General features: G+C 41.7%; 1 protein-coding gene across 1 annotated transcript; it reads left to right on the forward strand.

Annotated features, from left to right (window-relative positions):
• Positions 1-640: 640 nt before the first annotated feature.
• Positions 641-23810, forward strand: lonp1 (lon peptidase 1, mitochondrial). Its single transcript, XM_083911434.1, has 21 exons — positions 641-1335; positions 5073-5161; positions 5800-5919; positions 6007-6169; positions 8649-8762; positions 9447-9508; positions 11050-11179; positions 12827-12910; positions 13000-13068; positions 13405-13556; positions 15330-15468; positions 15641-15819; positions 17523-17610; positions 17801-17923; positions 18047-18163; positions 18832-18972; positions 19232-19397; positions 19485-19571; positions 20146-20273; positions 21363-21527; positions 23192-23810. The coding sequence occupies exons 1-21, from the start codon at positions 772-774 to the stop codon at positions 23345-23347; spliced, it is 3036 nt and encodes a 1011-aa protein (XP_083767560.1). The 5' UTR covers positions 641-771; the 3' UTR covers positions 23348-23810.
• Positions 23811-24073: the final 263 nt, after the last annotated feature.

The raw sequence follows: 24073 nt of genomic DNA on the forward strand, positions 1-24073 counted from the left end.
ATAACAATTTTATAGTGCATTAAGGCTTCATCAGTTCATGTACGGATCTGACCAGGCTGTCCCAGTCCCACCAGTCCCAGCCTGGTCAGATGCGTACATGAACTGATGAAGCCTCTTGGATGAGAGGTGAAACGTCTTCCTAGACAAACAACCAGTCCAGTTGTTTTTACCTGAAATTGCTTTGAGGATAACGATGACCTGGACGAATGAGAACATTCACAGGCTTATGTTATTTAATGACTTAGTTGTTTCCTGTGAGCACATCTGACATGGGGTGTCTGGAGGGACAGTGGGATTTATTTATGTTGGGTGTTTTGTTTTTCTTTTCACTTTAAGGCCTTAATGCACTATAAAATTGTTATACTTCTTTTTTTTGCTTGTCTGCAAAATTCAATAAAACAATTTGGAGGAAAAAAAACATGTGTAATGAAGCATCCAAGTTTGTTTTTCTTTTTCAATCAATGCGATCTGTGAAATTATTCCATAAAGAGTAATATGAGGGGGAGCAAGGATATCTTTTTGGAATCCTTTATTTATTTATTAGTATTCTTTGGGGTTAGTGAGAAACGTATTTTTCCCTCTGAAGAGTCAGTTGAACATGGGACAGACACATGTCTAGATGAGGATGGACAACTGTTTTTGAAAAAGCAATAAAGTGTCTGATGGCATGAGGACAATGTAGTTTCTTTAAATTAAAAAAAAACATACACTACGTCATCAGAGGTTGACGGAAGAAGGTGGGTCGCGTGCTTTAGAGAGCTCTAGTTCAACATGGCGACTTGCGTAAAGATGCTCGGCGCTGTCAGAGCGCTGCACAGAAATTCGGCTCTTGCTGTGAGACTAAAGTGTCCCGGGGTGTTCCGGACCGGCAGCAGCCGCCCCCTCCTCCCCGACACCTCAGCCCTGAGCCGGCTCCAGCCTCCACGGTCCTACACCACCACCTCACAGAAGACATGCCCCGGCGGCTTCGCTATCATCCCAGTCAGCACAGCGATGGCAGCGGGCTGCCGGCTGACCGTCAGACCTCACCGGTGGATGAGGGTCGGGGCCGCTCTCCGGGGCCAAACCGAGCTCCTCTCGAGGGCTTCTCAACCCTTCATGATTCAGGACAGGATGTACGGGAACCGGGCCAGCGGTGCGGGCTTCTCCGGGGAGGACGGCGGGGACAGTGCGGGCTCTGGGGGAGAAGAGTCTGGGGGAGATGGGGGAGCGCCGTATAACGGAGCCCAGATGACGGCTCTCACCCCCATGATGGTCCCGGAGGTGTTTCCCAATGTGCCGCTGATCGCTGTGAGCAGGAACCCCGTGTTCCCCCGCTTCATCAAGATCATCGAGGTGAGGCTGATGTAACTAACCCAGTGTTTTCACTGCCTTCAAGGGCACAGGCATGATGCAATCACACAGTAACCCTGCTTCGGCTCCTTTTTGGGATCCGGACATGTTCCTGAAAAACATGAACTGATGATTTACTAATATAACAGTTAAAATGATGATTTACTAATATAACAGTTAAAATGATGATTTACTAATATAACAGTTAAAATGATGATTTACTAATATAACAGTTCAGTAAAATGATGATTTACTAATATGACAGTTAAAATGATGATTTACTAATATAACAGTTATAATGTTAATGATTTACTAATATAACAGTTCAGTAAAATGATGATTTACTAATATAACAGTTCAAATGATGATTTACTAATATAACAGTTAAAATGATGATTTACTAATATAACAGTTCAAAGGATGATTTACTAATATAAGAGTTATAATGTTAATAATTTACTAATATAACAGTTAAAATGATGATTTACTAATATAACAGTTAAGTAAAATGATGATTTACTAATATAACAGTTCAAAGGATGATTTACTAATGTAACAGTTCAAATTATGATTTACTAATATAACAGTTATAATGTTAATGATTTACTAATATAACAGTTCAGTAAAATGATGATTTACTAATATAACAGTTCAAATGATGATTTACTAATATAACAGTTAAAATGATGATTTACTAATATAACAGTTCAAAGGATGATTTACTAATATAAGAGTTATAATGTTAATAATTTACTAATATAACAGTTAAAATGATGATTTACTAATATAACAGTTAAGTAAAATGATGATTTACTAATATTACAGTTAAAATGATGATTTACTAATATAACAGTTCAAAGGATGATTTACTAATATAAGAGTTATAATGTTAATAATTTACTAATATAACAGTTAAAATGATTATTTACTAATATAACAGTTAAGTAAAATGATGATTTACTAATATAACAGTTCAGTAAAATGATGATTTACTAATACAACAGTTAAAATTATGATTTACTAATATAACAGTTAAAATGTTAATGATTTACTAATATAACAGTTAAAATGATGATTTACTAATATAACAGTTAAAATGTTAATGATTTACTAATATAACAGTTAAAATGATGATTTACTAATATAACAGTTCAGTAAATGATAATTTACTAATATAACAGTTCAGTAAAATGATGATTTACTAATATAACAGTTAAAATGATAATTTACTAATATAACAGTTCAGTAAATGATAATTTACTAATATAACAGTTCAGTTAAATGATGATTTACTAATATAACAGTTCAGTAAATGATGATTTACTAATATAACAGTTAAAATTATGATTTACTAATATAACAGTTATAATGTTAATGATTTACTAATATAACAGTTCAGTAAAATGATGATTTACTAATATAACAGTTAAAATGATGATTTACTAATATAACAGTACAGTAAATGATAATTTACTAATATAACAGTTCAGTAAATGATAATTTACTAATATAACAGTTCAGTAAATGATAATTTACTAATATAACAGTTAAAATGATGATTTACTAATAGAACAGTTCAGTAAAATGATGATTTACTAATATAACAGTTAAAATGATGATTTACTAATATAACAGTACAGTAAATGATAATTTACTAATATAACAGTTCAGTACATGATAATTTACTAATATAACAGTTCAGTAAATGATAATTTACTAATATAACAGTTAAAATGATGATTTACTAATATAACAGTTCAGTAAAATGATGATTTACTAATATAACAGTTCAGTAAAATGATGATTCACTAATATCACAGTTCAGTCAATGATGATTCACTAATATCACAGTTCAGTAAATGATGATTCACTCATATAACAGTTAATAAACAGTGATACAGACGTTGGCTGTTTAGGACAAATAAAGAAGAAAGGTACGAAGAGTGAATGGTTCCCTGTTCTCTCTGAATGATATGATGGGCCTGCCTGCTCATGGTTTGTTGGATTCTCTTTATAATGTGTTGTACTGTCCCTGTACACACTTTGAGTTCAGTTGTAGACTTGTGTCATACAGCTGGAGGACTTCTATCAATCTAACACCTGTTTTCAGGTTTTTACAAATGCATTCAAACATACTGAATCAGTTTACATACAGTTTATTTTCTATAGAAGGGGGACCTTTTGAACACACCTCTATAAAAATAAATCAATACAAATAGTTTCAAAATTTAGCCACAGTAAAGTGTCTGTCCAACCACAAAAATGGAACAAACCCACTTATGTCTTCAGTATACATGATATAGAATTGGGTAACGGTGCATGTGGTGAAATATTCTACCTTGGACACTTTTCGGCCTGCAACGATGTCTTCATCAGGCTGCAGCTGGGTGGGGACATGGGTGCCACAGTCAGAATGTTTGTCCGTTCTACACAGTTTAGTTAAATATGCAAACTCATGTGCAAAAGATGTTGCAGACAGCACCATGGTTGTGTACTATAATACCTTCCATCTTTTGTTAAACGAGGCTGTTCTTTTATCTCGAAGCCCTCAGCCTCTGCAGATGTGTCTCTCATCACATCTGTTACTGCACTGATAACAGTAAAAAACTATTCCACATGGTGCTTTATTTATTCAAGAGATTAGACATTTACAAAACTACTGTCGGGTCATTTCATTTGCTTCCTTAAATTGTAATCAAGACAGTTTTTTTTCATGTAACAACTTTTAACGGAGCAATCCAGTAGAGTCGCTAACAGCCGGACGTGGCTAACAGTGATTAGCGCTGGGCAGTACAGGGAAGGCATTCAAACGTCTTTTTTAACCACTAATAGTGCTGAAAATAACAGCAAACCTCTGCAGCAGCATGATAATAATAATAATAATAATAATAATAATAATAATAATAATAATAATTTGTTTTATTTGTTTAGTGCTTTTCAGGGTAGTCAAAGACACGTTACATAGTAAAATAAAAACCAGTGCATTTAAACAACAAGCAGTGAGTACATTAAAAACAAGGAGGCTACATTTAAGAAACATTTAAGAAAGTTAAGGTAAAAATTATTCAAAGAGGTAAAATGGCTAAAAAGCAGGCACAATTGAAAACAAGTAGTGACGCAATAAAAATGAAATGACAGTGGATTTGTGAAGGTTGAAGGCAGTTCTGAAGAGATGGGTTTTGATGAGTGATTTGAAGGTGTGCTGGTCGGTGCAGTCATGGATCTGTGTGGGTGTTGAGTTCCAGAGGGAGGGGGCAGCAATGGAAAAGGTTCTGTCGCCCCAGGTACGGTGCTTGGTCCTGACAGGTGGGAAGAGGAGGTTTGTGTCAGAGGAGCGTGGGTTACGGGGGAAGGTTAGGGTCGGAACAGGTCAGTGAGGTCGTAAGGAGCCTGCTTGTGGAGGGCTTTGTACTGAATGTGTGAGGGAACAGGGAGCCAGTGGAGATTTAGCAGAACAGGGGTAATGTGGTCAAGGGAGTGTGTGTGTGTGAGGAGGCGGGCAGCAGAGTTTTGGATGTATTGGAGTTTGTTAAGGATTTTGGCAGATGGGGCGACCATCAACAGCAACAACTTTCATGTGGATTCTGTACAAGTTCAAGAACCATTCTTATGCATTTTCTGAGTCGTTCACCTTTATTTTAGGCACAAATAAATTTGACCGGTAAAAAACGAGTTAACTTCAGGCCCAGATATTCCAGATGTTTGAGTGTGTGTAATGTGTCTGTCTTCCTTCCTGTCAGGTGAAGAACAAAGAGCTGATGGAGCTGTTGAGGAGGAAGGTTCGTCTGGCTCAGCCGTATGCTGGTGTCTTCCTCAAGAGAGACGATAAGTAAGATGATGTGATGATGTGATGAGTGGAAACAGGACTGACAAGGACATCTGTGCTCCTGGACAGGCTCTTTACTCATATTTTATCTCATTTGTACAACTGAGATTAGTGGGGCTCTATTGGAAGTCTTCCTTATCAACAGAATATGGGCTTATCTAGTGCTAGTCATAGGCGCCATTTACGCTGGGGACATGTCCCTCCCACTTTTTGAAATTTCCTATTTGTCCCAGCCACTTTTTATAAGTAGAATTAGTTTAAAATGTTCTGAAAAATAAAGTGTGACAATGATGACAAATGACAATTTATTGATGAAAGAGAGGTGATGTGAGTTTTATATTCAAATGTTTATTGTTGACTGAAAAATCCTGAGAAGTCTGTCAAAGTATGGAAGTTTACAATGGAAAATGTGTTGGAACCCTGAATGCAAAAAAGAGAGGGCAGAGTTATTCAGACATGGTGTCATGTCTTAGTTTGTTCAGCAGAGCGCTCCAACAGCTGCTCTCACTGATTCCAACCCATTGTTCAACATCACAGGGGACAAGGGCATGCTGCCTGCTGCGTATGCGTGTGTGTGTGTGTGTGTGTGTGTGTGTGTGTGTGTGTGTGTGTGTATCAACGAGTGTTTCTGTGTCTTGCAGTAATGACTCAGATGTGGTGGAGTCTCTGGATGCCATCTACTCTACAGGGACCTTTGTTCAGATTCATGAGATGCAGGACCTGGGAGACAAGCTGAGGATGATCGTCATGGGACACCGCAGGTTAGAAACACTGCAGCTGCTGGAAGAAGGGGTCGGTAGACTCCGCCCCCCCGACGCGCTGTTTATATGTGAACTCTGGTCTTTCAGGATCCGGATCACAAGTAAGCTGGAGGTGGAGCCTGAGGAGGCAGCGGCATCCCCTGTGTGGTCAGAGTCTGAGACAGAGTCCCAGCCCAAAGCCCCACGGCGAAAAGCAAAACGCAGTCGCAAGGACCAACCGGGTTCTCAGACGGAGCAGCTCGAGGACAAGGTCTGTAACAGAACCCTCATGTGCCACATGTGCAGCCTTCTACGCATGTCAGTTTGTAGCTGTCGAGCAGTACTCAGACAACCACGTGGGCAGTTCATGCAGCCATACAACGCTTTGGCTCCGTTCACACCGCAGGTCTTGATGCACAATTCTTAGTTATCGCTCAAATCTGATTTTTTTGTTTGGCCGTTCACATTACATAACACACATACGACATTACACAAATTGAAGTGACCCGCATGAGCAGTTGATCACTGACGACATCACGCCACAAAGGGGTTTGGCAACGGCAACTGGTATTGTAGGACTTTATGGCTTAATGAAGAGTCACCCCAAATACTAATGAGGTCTCAAACTTCCCTTTCCTTCCACTGGCCCCCTGCTTCACTGCTGTCCTCCATGTTTGTTTTGATTCTCTTCCTGGCTCCCTCCTGTGGCACACTTTTTTTTCAATCAACTTTATTCGTCATTCATTTACAAAACAGTGCATCGTGGGTCAGAATGACGTCAAAGTCACATTAAATGAGACCAGGCTGTTCAGATTGTGGTCTCATTCAAAACAATCTGATACGTATCCGATTCAGTAGCACATTTAAAAGTGACCTAGTTCTGATTGGAAAATGTCCGATTCAATGGGACTTGTGCTACTTGACACTGTCAAAAGCAAATCAGATATGGGTCAGATATGAGAAGGAAAATCAGATTCAGGTCACTGTAAGTGCAGTGTGAACGGAGCCTTTGGCCCTCTTATGGAGCTCCATCATGTAAGGAAAAACCCAACTGAAGCAGAGCTCTGTGGACATAGATGAGGTGAGAGTCAGCGCACATTGATTTGAGCTTTGGGTAGAGTTTAGGTATATTTAATCACTGAACATTGGTTGTCTTTGATTAATGTGCCCTTGTGTTGAAACTTCATGTGCTGTCATTCTTGGCCAGGTCTCCCCTTGCAAAAGAGATCTTGGATCTCAATGGGACAAACCTGGTTAAATAAAGGTTAATTAAACACAGTGAATGAGACAATAGTAACCAGGCCAAGTGGGCAACTGCCCTGGGGCCTCAGATCCCAAGCGGGCCCCAAAGTACCAGGTTCACTCATGTCAGCTGGTTTTCTAAGTTAATTAATGACAAATTTGCACCACTGAAGTACAATATTAACTTTGGGCTTTGTGTTTCGACAGCAGGGACCAGGGGCCTTATTTATGAAACTGTGTAGGATTCACGTCAAAGGTGGAATACGGACAAAACACAGGACGTGCATGCACATAAAAATATGGGGATTTATAAAACAGTGCACACTCACGTCCTACACCAGTTTCCCTTTATTTGTCGGCTTCATGTCACGCCCATAGTTGCCTATAAACTGTGAAACTCCCCAAATTAATGTTCATTCATACGACATCATGACAAACGGAGAGAGGAAAATAAAAACAAGACATCAATGTGAAGCATTGTCAGTTCATCAGTTATCAACCATTTCTGTTTCCCAGCAATGAATGCTACTTTTCTCCTGTCCGTTTACTTTGTAACCGTAGTTGTTCCTCACTGAAACCATAGACCGTCTGAAACATGGATGTAGTCTCTGTGACGTCACTCATAGGTTTCTGAAGAGCCAAATGAAGCTCAGAGTGTGCGGCTCCAGCTGTCACCGTGTCGGCAGTGTCAGGACTCTGCATGCTCCCAGCTAATGCAAAAATAGGCAAAAAAGGTGGAGCTGAGGAGGCCAGAATGAAACCTGGCTCAAAGTTGCTGCCGAAAGCTAACAAGCTAGCAGGACAACTTCTTCGGGGAGGACGACAGCCTGGAGACGTGGTTACATTCTAAAGCATAAATAAATAAATAACCATCAACTCTGGATGGAAATGCGATTTAGTTGGCCCTCTTATATCCCAATGTCAGAGTTGTGTTTACACTCACATGGTGGGTATTTCTAAATACAGTTGTGTGTAGTCAAGGTGAGTTGGGTATTCAACAGTAAGACTACTGGTTGGGTTAATTGACTCTGAGTAAATAATGAAGCGAATGAATGTGTGCTCTGCTCACAGCTGTGTGTACTAATGGAAACCTGGAGGCCATTTGTTCCATAGAAAATGCACTGAGGGGTTGGGCTGTTACTTAAGGCCCGATAGTAATGTTTTGCCCTGGGACCCAAACAGGTTCCCAGTCCAGTCATCAGTACTTGATCTCACAGCGTAGATACACAGACGCATAAAGAACAAATAACAGCAGTAGAACTAATAGAAGTGGGTAAACGTTTTAGAATTCAACAGTTCTTGCATTTGTTAATGAAGTTTGCGCTGTCAACTGGCACATTTCACCGCTGTGCTTCATGGTGTATTTTGTTATCACAGCTAAAGATGGAATCAGATGAGATAAGATGTTGAACTTTATAGTGGAACAGCCAACTAACTATAGTTCATTAGTAGTTTATATACATGTTCACATTGATGGTGGTGTTTTGACCTGTGTTGTTGTCGGTCAGATTGCAGAAGCAGACCTGATTCCAGAGCTTCAGCCTCTGCCCTCCTCCAACATTCTGATGGTCCAAGTGGACAACATTCAACACGAACAGTTCACCGTCACAGAGGAGGTCAAGGTACGACACACTTAACACACGGCATCAACAGCAGGGGTGCCCTAAAGGGTCACATATTACATCCCTTTTATTTCCTCTTTTTTCCTGTGATAAACGAGATGATTCTTTTGAGATCTGGAGAAAACAAACAATGGTGTAGTCTATTAAATCATTGCAGGAAACATCAATCAGTGTGTCAGTGTCAGAGGAGCAGGAGGATATGTATCATCACATATCTCTGAAATAACTTTCTTCTGTTACAGATAATGTTCACATTAGTGTGTCAGTGTCAGAGGAGCAGGAGGATATGGATCATCACATATCTCTGAAATAACTTTCTTCTGTCACAGATAATGTTCACATTAGTGAAGACGTTAGCAAGGCTTCAGCTTTATCAGAGGAGTGAGTGAGCATAGGTTTTTTTATTGTCAGTAATATTATAACAACATAAATACCAGGGAGGATGTTTACAATGTGCACATAAATCTACAGATTACAGTTTAATTTCATAACATTAAGAATTATCATGTTTCATTCATTATCTCTCAAATGAAGGATCTCGTTATCACAGGAAAATTAACTTGTTATCACAGGAAAACAGAGGAAATTAAATGTATGTATGTATGACTCTTTAGGGCTTCCGTAGATTCTGTGGCAGATGTCGTAAAACAGAAGTTGAATCTCTGTGATGTGTGTGTTGTGCAGGCGCTGACAGCAGAGATAGTGAAGACCATCAGAGACATCATCGCACTGAACCCTCTCTACAGGTCTGTCCTGCCTATCTGTCACAGTCTGCCCCACCGCAGTCTGTCATCACATCGTAAGCCCATGTTAGCAGGTTGGAGCCACAGTGGCGCTGCTCATGCGCATGTTGGCCATAGAACATCTAGAGAATAGAAGTCTCACCTTTTTTTTTACGCTTGTAGTGCTTTTGACTCATGATCAGATTATGAGGCTGAGTATTCTCAATAAACGTATTGTTAATTAATTAATATTAGCTATCTCAAAAAATGATCAAAGATAATAAAAAAAAAAAAATCTAGTTAATACTAGGGTTCCCGGATGCTTATAAATTAGGGAAAATGACAGCTAATATAAAGTCTCATGAAATATACTACTAAACTACTAACTAATAATTTGTGACTATAATAAATAATTAACTTTATAATAAGAGGAGAGTTCAGGGTGTAAGACAGGAGGGGATCCGAGAGGAAGAAGCCATAGGGTACGTCCACACGATCGAAAACAAGAAATATCTGCGTCCAAATGAAACCAGGTGCACCGACTCCAAACGCTGTAGTTCACATGCCAGGCCTGGATGTGGCGCTGTAACTACCACAGAAATACACCAACAACAGAGAAGAAGAGCCGGGGAGACGCTGTGGAGAATCCAAACACCGGAGAGTTTCTCTCCAATTCTGGAGACTTCCCAAATCCTCCTCCATCCTAGAGACAAATGTGTCCCTGTTTCTGGTGTTAGTGGAGACTTTTGTGCTGTTTTGGACTCTGATGCACCAATCACTCTGCAGTTAGTGTCCTCAACGAGCAGAGGGTGCTGCTGGGAGCCCCTTCCCCGTCCCAAAGCACTCACAGGCGCCACTTTCTCACTACATTCAGAGACTTTTCAAACCTTCTTAGAACTGGATTTAGAAACAGAGCCTAGAGCAGTTTAGCTCCTTATTCAGAGCATCAGGTAAAAGGGAGAAATCTGTGCTGGGCCTCATTCATTCCCATGCATGTGGCTCAGAGTCCAGTTCAGTAAACAGTCTATGGGTCCGTCTCTCTCCTCTCACGCAGCAGCAATGATGTTGTTATGTGACGCCGTGGGGGTTAGAGGTCAGAGGTGGGGCCATGAGCCCATCCTTTAACAAAGTATGAGGTGTAACCGTCCAGACGTCAACGCCATGGGGGGCGTATTTAAATCTTCCCACTCTGGGACCTGGTTTCAAAAGATCCCGTTCTCAGGCTCCAATAACGCCGGCTGCTGTGGATGGTCGACCAAAACAACACTAAAGTTGTGCAGTTACAGGAAAACGCGTCTCCGTGTGGACGGACCCTTCTCCTCAGGGTTCCCTCTGTCGGCTCTACAGTCCTGCACACTTCCATCCAAACCCTCCAATTGATTTTACAAATAGCACTGCAGATTCATTGTCTTTGTCCTCACAATCTGTTTATTTAGCTTTTGATTTTATGAATCCTGTTAACGTTCAGTAGTCAGTGACTGGAAGTACATACCTTTTACTTTTCTTCTTCTGTGACTGAGGAGAACGTCTTTAATTTCATTTCTGTGTGGTTGTGTGTGTGTCAGAGAGTCGGTCCTCCAGATGATGCAGGCTGGTCAGAGAGTGGTGGATAATCCTATCTACCTCAGTGACATGGGAGCAGCTCTGACAGGAGCAGAGTCTCAGGAGTTACAGGACGTCCTGGAGGAGATCAGTGTGAGTAGTTGTCTGAATCCTGGATCATTCCTGTATTACAGCTCAGCAAGCAACTCTGTGCTGCTCCCTGACAGAGGCAGGGGAGCTGATCAAACCAACCAACTCATCCTACAAGTCTTTTTTCTCAAAGGGAAACATTCTTATTGAAAACTATTCAGACAAAGCATAGGTTTCAACTTTGTGCGGCTTGCCCAAGTACAGGTACAGCATCTTCTCCTTCATTCTTCGTCGCTCAGCAGTGCAAAGCCAGGAGGGTTGGACCTGCCTCCTGAGGCTGCTGGGGAAGGAAACACCCACAGTGACTTCAGCTGCTGTGAACCACAGTTATAAACTGCGTTTCATTAGTTGTTCAACATGCCGTCCTTCACTTCCCCTCAGCCCTTGGTATGACGTAGCAGCACACGTCACATTGAGGCCACTGGGGGAGCAGAGGGATATGGGGCGCTGGAGGAGTGAGGGATGAAATGGAGCGCACCTGCCCTCGTTCACTTCAGGACAAAGTGTCATTGATCCGCCACCAGTTTTAGAGCTCTACTGCTTCTGACTAATAATCAGAAATACCTTTAGACTCATTTTAATGAGGTGAAGGTGTTTTCTACGGAGGACTGTAATATATCTGCACTTTGTAAACAGCTGCGTCATCTTTGATTCAGAAACTTCTGTTTGGATCTGGATCATCATTATCATTATTGCAAAATAACATTTATTTGTTTATAGATAATGTTAAGAAGAAACTACACAACTCCAGTATAGATATATAAACAAAGCTGACTTAATATATACTGCTCTAGTCATTTTTCAGTAAAATATGAAAAGTTCGTATGGCAATAGTGCAGGGTTCAATTCAATTCAATTTTATTTATGGTGCCAAATCATAACAAAAGTTATCTCAGGACACTTTACAGAGTAGGTATAGACCACACTCTATGACTTATTTATGTTGGGTTCCAACAGTCATGGAAAACCTGGAAAAGTCTCATCTTTGTGCACAGTGTGGCTGTGTTCACAAGGCCCTGCAGTCTCATGCCCTTTTATGGAGATTGGGGGGTGTTAACCTACTAATTGAGATCAAGTAGCACATGCTTTCAACTTACGAGGAAATGAGATTCATTATACAACAACAATAATTCAGTGGTTTAAGAACACATCATGAATCCAACGTAGAGCGTTCTTACGAACATCTTTAAGAAACATATTTTTGAAACGCACAGTTTCAAAATATTCGCGTTCATATGGACGGCCCCAAAGTTTTTCACACAGAGTGGTTGGTCACAAAGATGAGGACTTAGTGGTTGATTTGGAAAAAGGACTTGTGATAAAGAACAGCACACCTTCCCTAAGATTCCCCATATATTAGGGCTGTCAGCATTTAAAGAAATTCTCAGTGGACTAAGAATCTATAAAAGTGAGTTTCTACACAAAGGAAATGCAAAAACACCACTTTAAATCTTGTGGTTACCAGAGATGTGCTCTAAAGTGTCTTTGAAATAAGAACTTCAGCATGAAAAAAGAAAAACTTTTGGTGATGGACTAAGAGGTGGCAGCCCTACCATATCCAGTATATGTTTATATCTGCACATTGAGCTTCTTCCAATGATGTGTTGAAGTGTACAGGCCTCTGAAAACCGCTGTTGTGTGTCTCTGCAGATCCCGAAGCGTCTCTACAAGGCTCTGTCTCTGCTGAAGAAGGAGTACGAGCTGAGTAAACTGCAGCAGCGGCTGGGCCGAGAGGTCAGAGGTCATCATCAAACTTACAGGCTTTAGCCAGCGCTCTGCTCACCCCCCCCTCCATCATTCATCTGTCTCTGCTCTGCTCACAGGTGGAAGAGAAGATTAAGCAGACCCACAGGAAGTACCTGCTCCAAGAGCAGCTCAAGATCATTAAGAAGGTACAAACACTTCTGTCACTGTGTCACTCACTCATTACACTTCCTTTGTGTCACTGGTATGAGTCCACCACAGCCCACATCTGGACCACCACACATACCAACAGACCACCCACACATGGTTAGTACTTTTGTAGGGCTATTGTACTGGATTGCATAAGATGGCACCATAGACTGTATAAAAAATGGACGCAGCGTCTCCGCCGGGTCAAGTGACAAATCATAAATAAGCCGGTGTGGCCTATACCTACTCTATATGGAAAGTGTCTTGAGATAACTGTTGTTATGATTTGGCCCATGTGCTGAGACTGAACCCAGAAAGTGTGTGTGTTCGTTCAGGAGCTTGGTCTGGAAAAAGAAGACAAAGAAGCTATTGAGGAGAAGTTCAGAGAGAGACTCAAAGAGAGGACGGTCCCGCAGCACATAATGGACGTCATCAACGAGGAACTGAACAAACTGGGACTGCTGGACAACCACTCTTCAGAGTTCAAGTTGGTCTTGTTAATTTTCTGTCCCATGAGCCTGAGAGGGCTTTTAAACTATAATCATGATTAACACTTGGTTGGCTTGAGGAAAACTGGAGTCCAGATAGAGTTATCTTCATAACTACATACTAAACAGGGTGACTTGATGTTTAGGTCAACATCAATGCAACAAAATGAATTGAGGATGGTCACGCTGAAAATAAAATGAAACCTTTCCATTTGCGGATACTTCATTAGGTTTCTCCAGGATCAGGATGTTTTAAGAAACATGTTTTAGTGTACCGTTCAATTGTAAAATGAGAAAGTTTGTGACCAAGTGGGAAAAAAACAAGCTCTGCCCACCACTCGACAGACTCATTTTACCAATACACTTTTCCAAAGACCTTTCATAAGAACACAAAACTTAGGAAGATATTGGTGAATGCGGTTCAGTGTTTATACTAGTGGGTCCTTGTCAGGGCCTGAGCACTGACAACATTGGGCCAGTGAAGGCCCTATTGGATTTGCTCCGTTTCTTATTATTTTTATGCCAAATAAATAGCCTTTTTTGGAGGCTTTATTATAAAAACTCACCAAACTTCACAAATAATCAGGGGTGGTGAAAATGTACCTATTTCATTTCTTTCAGAATTGGGTGTCTCAAATTGACTCGCTAGGGCCCCCTAGAATACAGCCCTTCTCCCGGATTATCGTTAATTTCTGAAAACTGTTAGGCATATATAACTCTTCTGAACACACCTACATGAAGATATGGACTCACAGGGATAGCGCCCCCTGCTGGCACCCTCTGAATTACCACCCCTACTCCAAGATTGATGTAAATTTATGAAAACCAGAAAGCATATATAAGTCTTGTCCTGTCCCGCGTCACGCCCGATGTCAGATCGACTCCAGCCCCCCGCGACCCAGACAGGGACAAGAGGTTGAGGATGGATGGATGGATATAAAACTCTTCCAGACATACAAAAAAGCCTCTTGGAGCATTGTCCGACGGCTCCCCTGATGCTCTAAATGAAAAGTGTCCTGAGATAACTTCTGTTAAGATTCAATTGGTCGACAAGTAATAATTATATTAATAATAATAATACATTTTATTTTTATTGCACTTTACATTCAACACTCTCATAGTGCTACAGAGCAGAATAGAAACAATACCAAAATAAAAGGTGAAATAGAAAATAAGTAATAAGTTAAAAGGAGAACATCTAAAAGAGATTTAGCAAAATGCTTTGGTGAACAGGAAGGTTTTCAGGTCTTTTTTAAAAGCATATGTAGTCTGCGGGCCCTCAGGTGGTCAGGGAGGGTGTTCCATAACCTCAGAGCAACCGAGGAAAAGGCCCCATCACCCATGGTGCAGAGTTTAGGTATTGGGACTTGAGGGTGTTTGAGGTACCAGAACGGAGGGTGCGTGAGGGGGTCTGAGGGCAGAGGAGAGAGACCTCGTACAAGTGGTGGTATGATGCCAAAGAAAGTGACTATATGGCAGTGAAGAGGAAGGCTGTTGGGTAACGAGATTTTAAATGTTTTATGAGAAAGGAAACGCACTCACCAGGTTTGTTTGACCTCAAGGACACGTGTGTTTGGTGAGAAACCCTGAGTGTAAGCAGAACCTGAATGGATGTAAAAAGGACTTTGTTTGGAAGGAAACACCACAATGAATCTTTTATCTCTGTAGCTGAAGCTCTATCAGCAGCTCTGTTGATATAACAGACACATTTCTCAACAAGGAGCTGAAACCGTTCCTGTTGTGTTTTACACTGCAACCCCTCTGTGTTTCAGTGTGACCCGTAACTACCTGGACTGGCTGACCAGCATGCCCTGGGGCACCAACAGTGAGGAGAACCTAGCACTGGACAGAGCCAAGGAGGTTCTGGAAGAAGACCATTATGGAATGGATGATGTTAAGAAGCGAATATTGGTTAGTATTCTCACACACACATATACACATACATACAAACACCATTTAAAAGCACAAGAAATGGTAAAAAGAAATCTCTATTTGGATGAGAAATGTTCAGATCTATTTAACCATATATGTTAAGCTGTGGAGCTCTTTCTTGTGGACGTGAACTTTCTCTCTGTCTCTGCAGGAGTTCATAGCAGTGAGCCAGCTGCGTGGCTCCACCCAGGGGAAGATCCTCTGTTTCTATGGCCCTCCGGGTGTAGGGAAGACCTCCATCGCCCGCTCCATAGCCAGAGCCCTCAACAGACAGTACTTCAGGTTCAGCGTGGGAGGCATGACCGATGTGGCTGAGATTAAAGGACACAGGTGTGGAAGCCTATACTGCCACTATTATGACAGTTTACAGTGTCAGTGTCCAACACCTGAGACCATCTTGATCAGGAAAGCTGAGACTAAAATCAAGAACACCTACAGTGTGCTGGCGCAGACACACTGATAAGTGATCATTTTAATCTTACAAATGCAATTTAAAGCTGAAACCGTCACTAATCCCTGACACTTCAATAATACGAATGCAGGTATTTTTTAGCCATTTGTTTCTCTGGACCTTTGGCCTTTCATCCACAGGTAACCACAGTTGTTGCTCCTGAAAACGGAGTTTTTGGTAACAGGAGTGCAGGGTGAACTTTTTGGAAAAGTTTTCAGCAGTCATGTGTGGACCGGAAAACCGATGAAAACCGCAATTTCCAATTGACCAGCTGACGATGTTGCTGTTATGGAGGACCTAGCCAAAATACTGCTGCTATTTAGCAACTTCTCAGCAATTTGTGTGTGTCTCACTGTCAGTCCACACGAAGATATCCGCCCGGCCTCAGTTCACCGTTGCTGTTTTTTGTTTTTTTTCCCATCCTTCAGAATGGCTAAAATGGCCTTCCTGTGAGGGGTGCTATCATCACCTACTGCTTTGGCATGTGCATGACACTGTTTGAGGCGGATTTGTGGTTTGATGTGGACAGAGATATTTTTTTATCACACCATCGGTGTTGCTGCTGTTAGTGGCATATAGATTCTACCTGAAGGAAAACAACCAATCAGAGCAGAGGAGACTCTGACGCAGTGTCAATGACTGCTCTGGATCAAACTGTGAAACTAGGCAGCACTTATCAAATATGAATTAAGATTCTGTTACTGTATTGATTAGTCCTTGGTCACAAACTTTCTATTTTTTCTGTCAGGATAGGGACAGTTTCAGCAAAAATGACATAAAAGTAAGCCACTTCCGTGCACTCAGATCTGTGCAAAAATCGTTTTAATGTAGCCAGCTCTCTTCAAGGCAGGAACAGGACGCAATCATACACATGCAAAAATATGAGAAGCCTATAGTGTTCATGTTAGAATGATCACTATAAGCTGATGATCATCATAAACATTTTTGAAATGATATTTTATATCTCTTCTAACTCCCATTTTCACATGAATCTAAAAGAATCATAGAGACAGATTCTTTATGTTCCTTCACCTCCAGCCCACTCTGTGCCACTGCAGCCTGAGCGGAGCATGTTGAGACTGTGTGCTTTCTCCTGGCCACATTTGTTTTCTGCGGACGACACAAGGCAGCCTGAGTTTTGATGCTGCGTCGCATTTGCTTTTGTTTGACAGTTTGGTGACAGCTGTTTGATGACAGATTTGAGGAAACAAAGACGTTTTTCATTGAGAGAAAACAAATCTCCTGTTGCTGTCATGATTTCAATGTGCACGCAGCAGCAGCTTCTGGGAGCCAGTCTGAAAGCAGGCGGGTTAGCACGAGGCCTGAAGAAGCCTGTCACAGTAAAGGAGTAGAGTAACAAAATAAAATAGGATTGCCATGCTTTTAACTTTTTTCTCATATGTTGTCGTATGTATGAGACGCACAATGAACACTGCAAGCGGACTACTTGATTACTATAAGCAAATTATTTTAACATTTGTATAGGAATGATGACGTCCCAATCATCACATTTTTTTACCCTTAATACACCATGTTGTGGAACAATAATTAAAGTTCCTTATCTGCGTGTGTGTGTGTCCAGGAGAACGTACGTCGGAGCGATGCCAGGGAAGATTATCCAGTGCCTGAAGAAAACCAAGACAGAGAACCCTCTGGTGCTGATAGACGAGGTCAGTATGGGCTCGGGAGAGGGAGAGAGGGAGGGAGAGAGAGAGGGAGGGAGAGGGAGGGAGAGAGGGAGAGAGGGAGGGAGAGAGAGAGGGAGGGAGAGAGGGAGGGAGAGGGAGAGAGAGAGGGAGGGCGGGAGAGAGAGAGAGAGACTTAATGATAACCTGGGTTTCTCTGAACTGTCCTTACCAGGTGGATAAGATGGGTCGTGGTTACCAGGGCGATCCATCCTCTGCTCTGCTGGAACTCCTGGACCCTGAACAGAACGCCAACTTCCTCGACCACTACCTGGATGTTCCTGTAGACCTGTCAAAGGTGTGTGTGCTCCTCATGTCCACTTCCACAGTCAGCGCTGCATAAAGATTACTATCAAAACTTCCCTGTGGAGTTTCTTTTTACATTCACTCGAGTGAAAAATGTCTTTGTGCTCCATTGAAGGTTTTGTTTATCTGCACGGCCAATGTGATCGACACCATCCCAGAGCCTCTGAGAGACAGGATGGAGATGATCAATGTGTCTGGATATGTGGCTCAGGAGAAACTGGCTATTGCTGAGGTAACACCAACGTCTCCCTCTGCACTTCTAGGATTATGGGGAAATACAGTATATACTTAATACTAGATATATACATTAAAGCCATGGTCTACATTCTGAAAATCAGTTGAACCTCTGAGACAGACCCCTGAGCTGCTAAGCTAATCACTAGCCGCTCAGAGTTTACAGAGAGGGATGGGGAGTGGAGGGGACGAGGAGCAGGGGAGACGAGGGGATTGGATGGATGGTGAGAGCCAATGGGAGCCTTCCGTGACGGATGGTTCCCATTGGTATACGGCTGATAGACTGAATTTTTTTGGTTCTTTTTGCTATTCATATTGTGTAGATCAGACTACAGGACCATAATCGCTGTATAAACAATGTTAATAATTATTACCAATATTCCAAATGGTAGACCATAGCTTTAAATACTTACATTTTAATGCTTTGTACTATTTACAGCAGTGTTTTGTGTTCATGTCATAATATTTTCCATATTTTATGCTCTTGAAATTGTGCTGACAAAGTGTTATTCTGATTATTGTTGTATATTCATAATGTTAGTGAAATATTTTTTTCACAGCTTCAGTGTCGAATAGTGAGTAAAAAAGAATTTGCCTTGCTCTTACATCATTTCTATTTCTTTTGTCTGTCTGTCTGTCTGTCTGTCTGTCCGTCTGTCCGTCCAGCAATACCTGGTTCCTCAGCTCCGCTCTCTGTGTGGTCTGACGGAGGAGAAGGCCTCCCTCTCATCAGACGCCCTCAGTCTGCTCATCAGGCAGTACTGCAGGGAGTCTGGAGTCAGGAACCTGCAGAAACAAGTTGAAAAGGTAACCTGCTGTAAATCACTTTTGTGGCTATACTAAACCAGAACCACATGCATTAGCATGAGCAGCACATACATTCTACTGCTTCATCCTGTAACAGGACCAAAGCACCTGATAAACTAATCTTAGAGTCACTTTTGTTCATTTGGAAACCAAAACCTCTGCAGACAACATTGTTTTAATGGCACAGTCAGACCAGAAAGTACCACATCATGCAGTGTGTGTGTTTTTGTGTGTAATCTCTGTTCCATCTGTCTGTCAGGTGTTCCGTAAGGTGGCGTTCTCGATCGTCAGCGGAGAACAAAGTGCAGTGACTGTCACACCTGAAAACCTGCAGGTCTACGTGGGGAAACCTATTTTCACAGTGGATCGAATGTACGATATCACCCCACCTGGAGTGGTTATGGGCCTTGCATGGACTGCTATGGGTGAGACACACACACACACACAGAAACCATTACAAATAAAAAGATGTAACATGCTGAAGGTGTGTCCACATTGTGTCTTCTGTGTAGGAGGCTCGACATTGTTTATCGAGACTTCACTGCGACGTCCCTTTGGAGGAGCGGACCCTAAAGGAGAAGGATCACTGGAGGTTACAGGTCAGTCAGGAAGACCAGTGTGTTTCTCCTACACCAACTGTCTTGGAGGGACGGTAGCTAATAACTCGTTAAACATTAAGCAAATACAAAGTTTGGAAAATCTCCATATTGATAAGTGAAAATGCTTGATTTTTAGTTTGTAGGCTGAGTTGTTGTGAAATTCAGTCATTGTCAGGATGAGTTTTTTTCCTGCAACCCAAAATCAAACAATTAGGTATAATTCCCTCAGATTTAGTGTGACTTCTTAATTTATAAGGATAACATGTTTGTTACGTCCTGTGAATATAATCCAATTCATATCATTTCCATGATATGGTTTCTTGTACACGCTCTTTGTTAACACCTTGTTTGAAAATCAGATTTCACGTGTATCCTGGGCTGTTTTAATGCATTTACCATGAATGTCAGAATACAGGGGCATTCCAAATTTAGCTAGTTTGACCAAGGAGATGTGATAGACATTTAGCTTGACTGCAGTCCTGTACTCTGTCAGCTCCGGCGTTTGCATGAGCTCGGCCGACAGGCTCATGCTGTTCCTCTCTTCTAAAGAACTGTAAACGTGTTTCCTCTGCAGGTCAGCTGGGGGACGTAATGAAGGAAAGTGCAAAGATCGCTTCAACCTTCGCCAGAGCCTTCCTGATGACCCAGGAACCAGAAAATCACTTCCTGGTCAACTCCCACCTGCACCTGCATGTCCCTGAGGTAACCATGGCGATACTGTACTTACATAAATGAATTACTGATGACTATGTCAATGCATCTTTTTATCAGGGGCTGGACATTGCTCTCCGTTTCCATGCATGAAAATAAACGCAGGTTTGCACACAGGTGCAGCCGCTGGCTCTGTGGGCTCAGTCTGGTGGTGACGCAGCAGCCACCGTCTGAAGTTTACAACTTTCAATCATAACAAATCAGTTGTTTTCGCCTGATTGACAACAAACTTGCTTCACTGTTGCTTCACAAACGATTTACTCTGATTTTTTATTTGTCAAAAATCATTCCCACAGTGCCTCAAAATGTTTTACACTAAACAACTACTGTAAATCCTCACTAAATAAATCCCCAATGAAAAAAAAAGGATTTCATGGTAGAAGTAGTGGGGGTCAATGGAAATGTTTGAACATCAGTTTCTCACTTATGCATTAATCAGTTTTAAATATCTCTATGTTGTCTGGAGGAAGTACTTACTGTAAACAGAAATTTTCACACAGTGTCAAATCTGCCTTTACATGCAAGTCTATGGTTTCTCACTTGGAGGGAAGCTCAACGAGATTGTGTGTGTGTGTGTGTGTGTGTGTGTGTGTGTGTGTGTGTGTGTGTGTGTTTGTGTGTTGTGTGTGTGTGTGTGTGTGTGTGTGTGTGTGTGTGTGTGTGTGTGTGTGTGTGTGTGTGTGTGTGTGTGTGTGTGTGTGTGTGTGTGTGTGTGTGTGTGTGTGTGTGTGTGTGTGTGTGTGTGTGTGTGTGTGTGTGTGTGTGTGTGTGTGTGAGCCACGGGTGCTGCAGAATACACATGTTGATGATTCCTCTTAAAGCATTGTGCTGTTTGGATTTGAGGATGTGATTTCAAAGACATTTTTAATTAAATAAGTTTTAATTAATTAGGCAGTTCTGCTGGTGGACCATCAGGTATTTCTCATTTGTCTTCCTCCTCAAAATGCCCTGACTCATCAATGCACAACAGCTACAAATCTGTTTACTTCTTCTACTTTATAGTGTACAAGAGACAATACATTTCCCTGTGGCAGCAGTGCTCCTTCTTATCTCTTTATCTACAACGTCACTTGTTTCTAGGGGGCGACTCCCAAGGACGGACCAAGCGCTGGCTGCACCATTGTTACAGCACTGTTGTCCCTGGCAACCAACCGGCCGGTGCGTCAGAACATAGCCATGACTGGTGAAGTGTCGCTGACGGGTAAAATCCTGCCAGTGGGAGGAATCAAAGAGAAAACCATCGCTGTAAGTACAACACACACACACACGCACACCTACACACACACACACCTACACACACACACACACACACACACACACCTACACACACACACACACCTACACACACACACACACACACACACACACCTACACACACGCACACACACACACACACACCTACACACATACACACACACACACACACACACATACACACACACATACACACACACACCTACACACACAAACACACACCTACACACACACACACACACACACGCACACGCACACACCTACACACGCACACACACATATACACAGATTAAAACGGTTCTCAAACACATACTGTAGAAATCTTTGTTCCTTTTCATTATCAATATCAGTGTGAATTACTTTAAAGTGAATGAGTTGGAGCCTGGTGTATAATAATATTATAGAGCAGGATCAAGTGTTTCCTTCCATGTATCATCAGTCGTGTCAGTGTGCACAAACATCACACACCTCCATAAAACCGACACAGTGGCTAAAGGAGAGGAAGGTGAATGTCCCAGAGAGGCCCAGTCAGAGCCCTGACCTGAATCCTACAGAACATCTGTGGATGGACTTGAAGAGTGCAGTCCATGACGTTCTGTAGTGTCAAAGTGTGGGAAGAACTGCACTTGTTTGTGACCTCCTACTTCTGAATGCAAGTCTGACTGTCAAGTCAAGTCACTTTTATTTATATAGCACATTTAAATACAACAGGAGTTGACCCAAAGCGCTTTACATTAGAAGAAATCAGGTTTGGGCAGGACAGTAGATAAAAGGAGCCCAAGAATACACAGGTCTTGACAAAACAATGCATAAAATAAGTAATAAAAAAAAAGGAAACAATATTAAGATCAGCAATCAGCATAGAATAAAAACAGGTGAAATAGAATCAAGCAAGAAAATAAAAGAAGTAAAAAGTAAGAAGAAGGTTAAAAGCAATAGACTAAGTGAAACAAAATATATAAAAATAAATTAAAATAGAAAATAAAAATAATAAATAAAAAGGCAGTGGGGAATAAGGGAGGGTGTTAAGGGTTGTTAAAGGCAAGAGTGAAAAGGTATGTCTTTAAATTAGACTTAAAGCTGGCAAGGGTGGTAGAGGACTTAATATGGAGTGGAAGGGGATTCCACAGGTTTGGGCCAACAACAGAGAATGACTGGAACACTCTATAGTGCCCTCATGGGTTCAAGAAGAGACACAGCGCCTCAAAAAAATTGGCATTGTCTGTGTTTTTTTATTGTAGAACCAAAAGGTATCGCAAATATCGGTTTTCATGACATCCCTAGGTAGGGGGTCCCTGCTTCGGGGTCGTTGGGCTAAAAAAGAAGAGCCCTGGTCTAAAGTAAAGGCCATGGGTGTGTGCTCAAAAAATGTCATTTCAAGAAACCTGTTAAATGTTCATATTTTCTTTGCACAAAGATCTGTTTTCCATGAGTGTCTTAGAGAAAAGGCCATGGGCTTCATAAAACTATAGGGATCATTCCTCAGGGACCATAAATATCTACAGCAGATGAACTGACACTACTTCAGATGTTTCTGATGGATGATCTGACATTGAAAACCTTTGACCCCTCTGCTGTCAGGGCAAGAATATTGAAGTCATTCTCATGTGCATATGTACTCAAGTACTTGAACTGGATTTTCTTGACCCCATTAGGCCCGTCGTGCTGGTGTGACCTGCATCATCTTGCCCAATGAGAACAGGAAGGACTTCTCTGACCTGCCCGACTACATCAGCCAGGGCCTGGAGGTCCACTTTGTGGATCACTACAGCCAAATCTACCCCATCGCTTTCCCACAGGACCAGTCTTAACCTGCATTCAACTACAGCATTAAAACCAAGACAAGTTGGACCAAGACTTCTCTTTATGGCAGGACCTGTTTGTCATCACACAGCACGTCATTCTGATTGTAGTTGTAGTAAATATGCAGTTTTGGACTCTGAGGTCCTGCTGTGGAGACTGAAATCATCCAGAAGAACAGCTGGCCTGGTGACCACCCACATATAAATCTGTTTCAGCCACCACAGGACTCCGAATGTAGGAACCCTGTCACGTGATAGAAGACAACATCACTGAAGTGAACCTGTGCCAAAGATGGACACACACAGTAAGGTCAGAGCGACGATGATGGGGATGAACATGGGCCGCTCATCCCAGGATATGATGTCATCGCTGAGCAGAGGTCGAGGTGGCATCTTTGCTGCCAGCCGGCCTCTTTACCCACAGCTCTCATTATGTAGGGCTGTGGACGGACTCTTTCACAGATTTCTTATATGATTATATAATGTTATAAGCCAGATGTAATGATGGTGTTGAAATAAATTAAATAATAAAAGCATCTCTGTCGGCTGCTGTTATCTTCACTGATCAACCTGTGAATGGATCTGTAGTGCACCAACTGAGAGTTAATCTATTGTCTCAGCTGTTTTTTTAAAGAAGAAAGAAAAACAGGAGCTGTAGATATGCGTTAGATTGCAGTGTATGTGGGAGTTATGTGTGCATTTACACTTGCAACATGGAGATCTCAAGTCTTTGAA

The sequence above is a fragment of the Echiichthys vipera genome (genome assembly GCF_963691815.1).
Source record: "Echiichthys vipera genome assembly, chromosome: 3".
Classification (NCBI taxonomy): Eukaryota; Metazoa; Chordata; class Actinopteri; order Perciformes; family Trachinidae; genus Echiichthys; species Echiichthys vipera.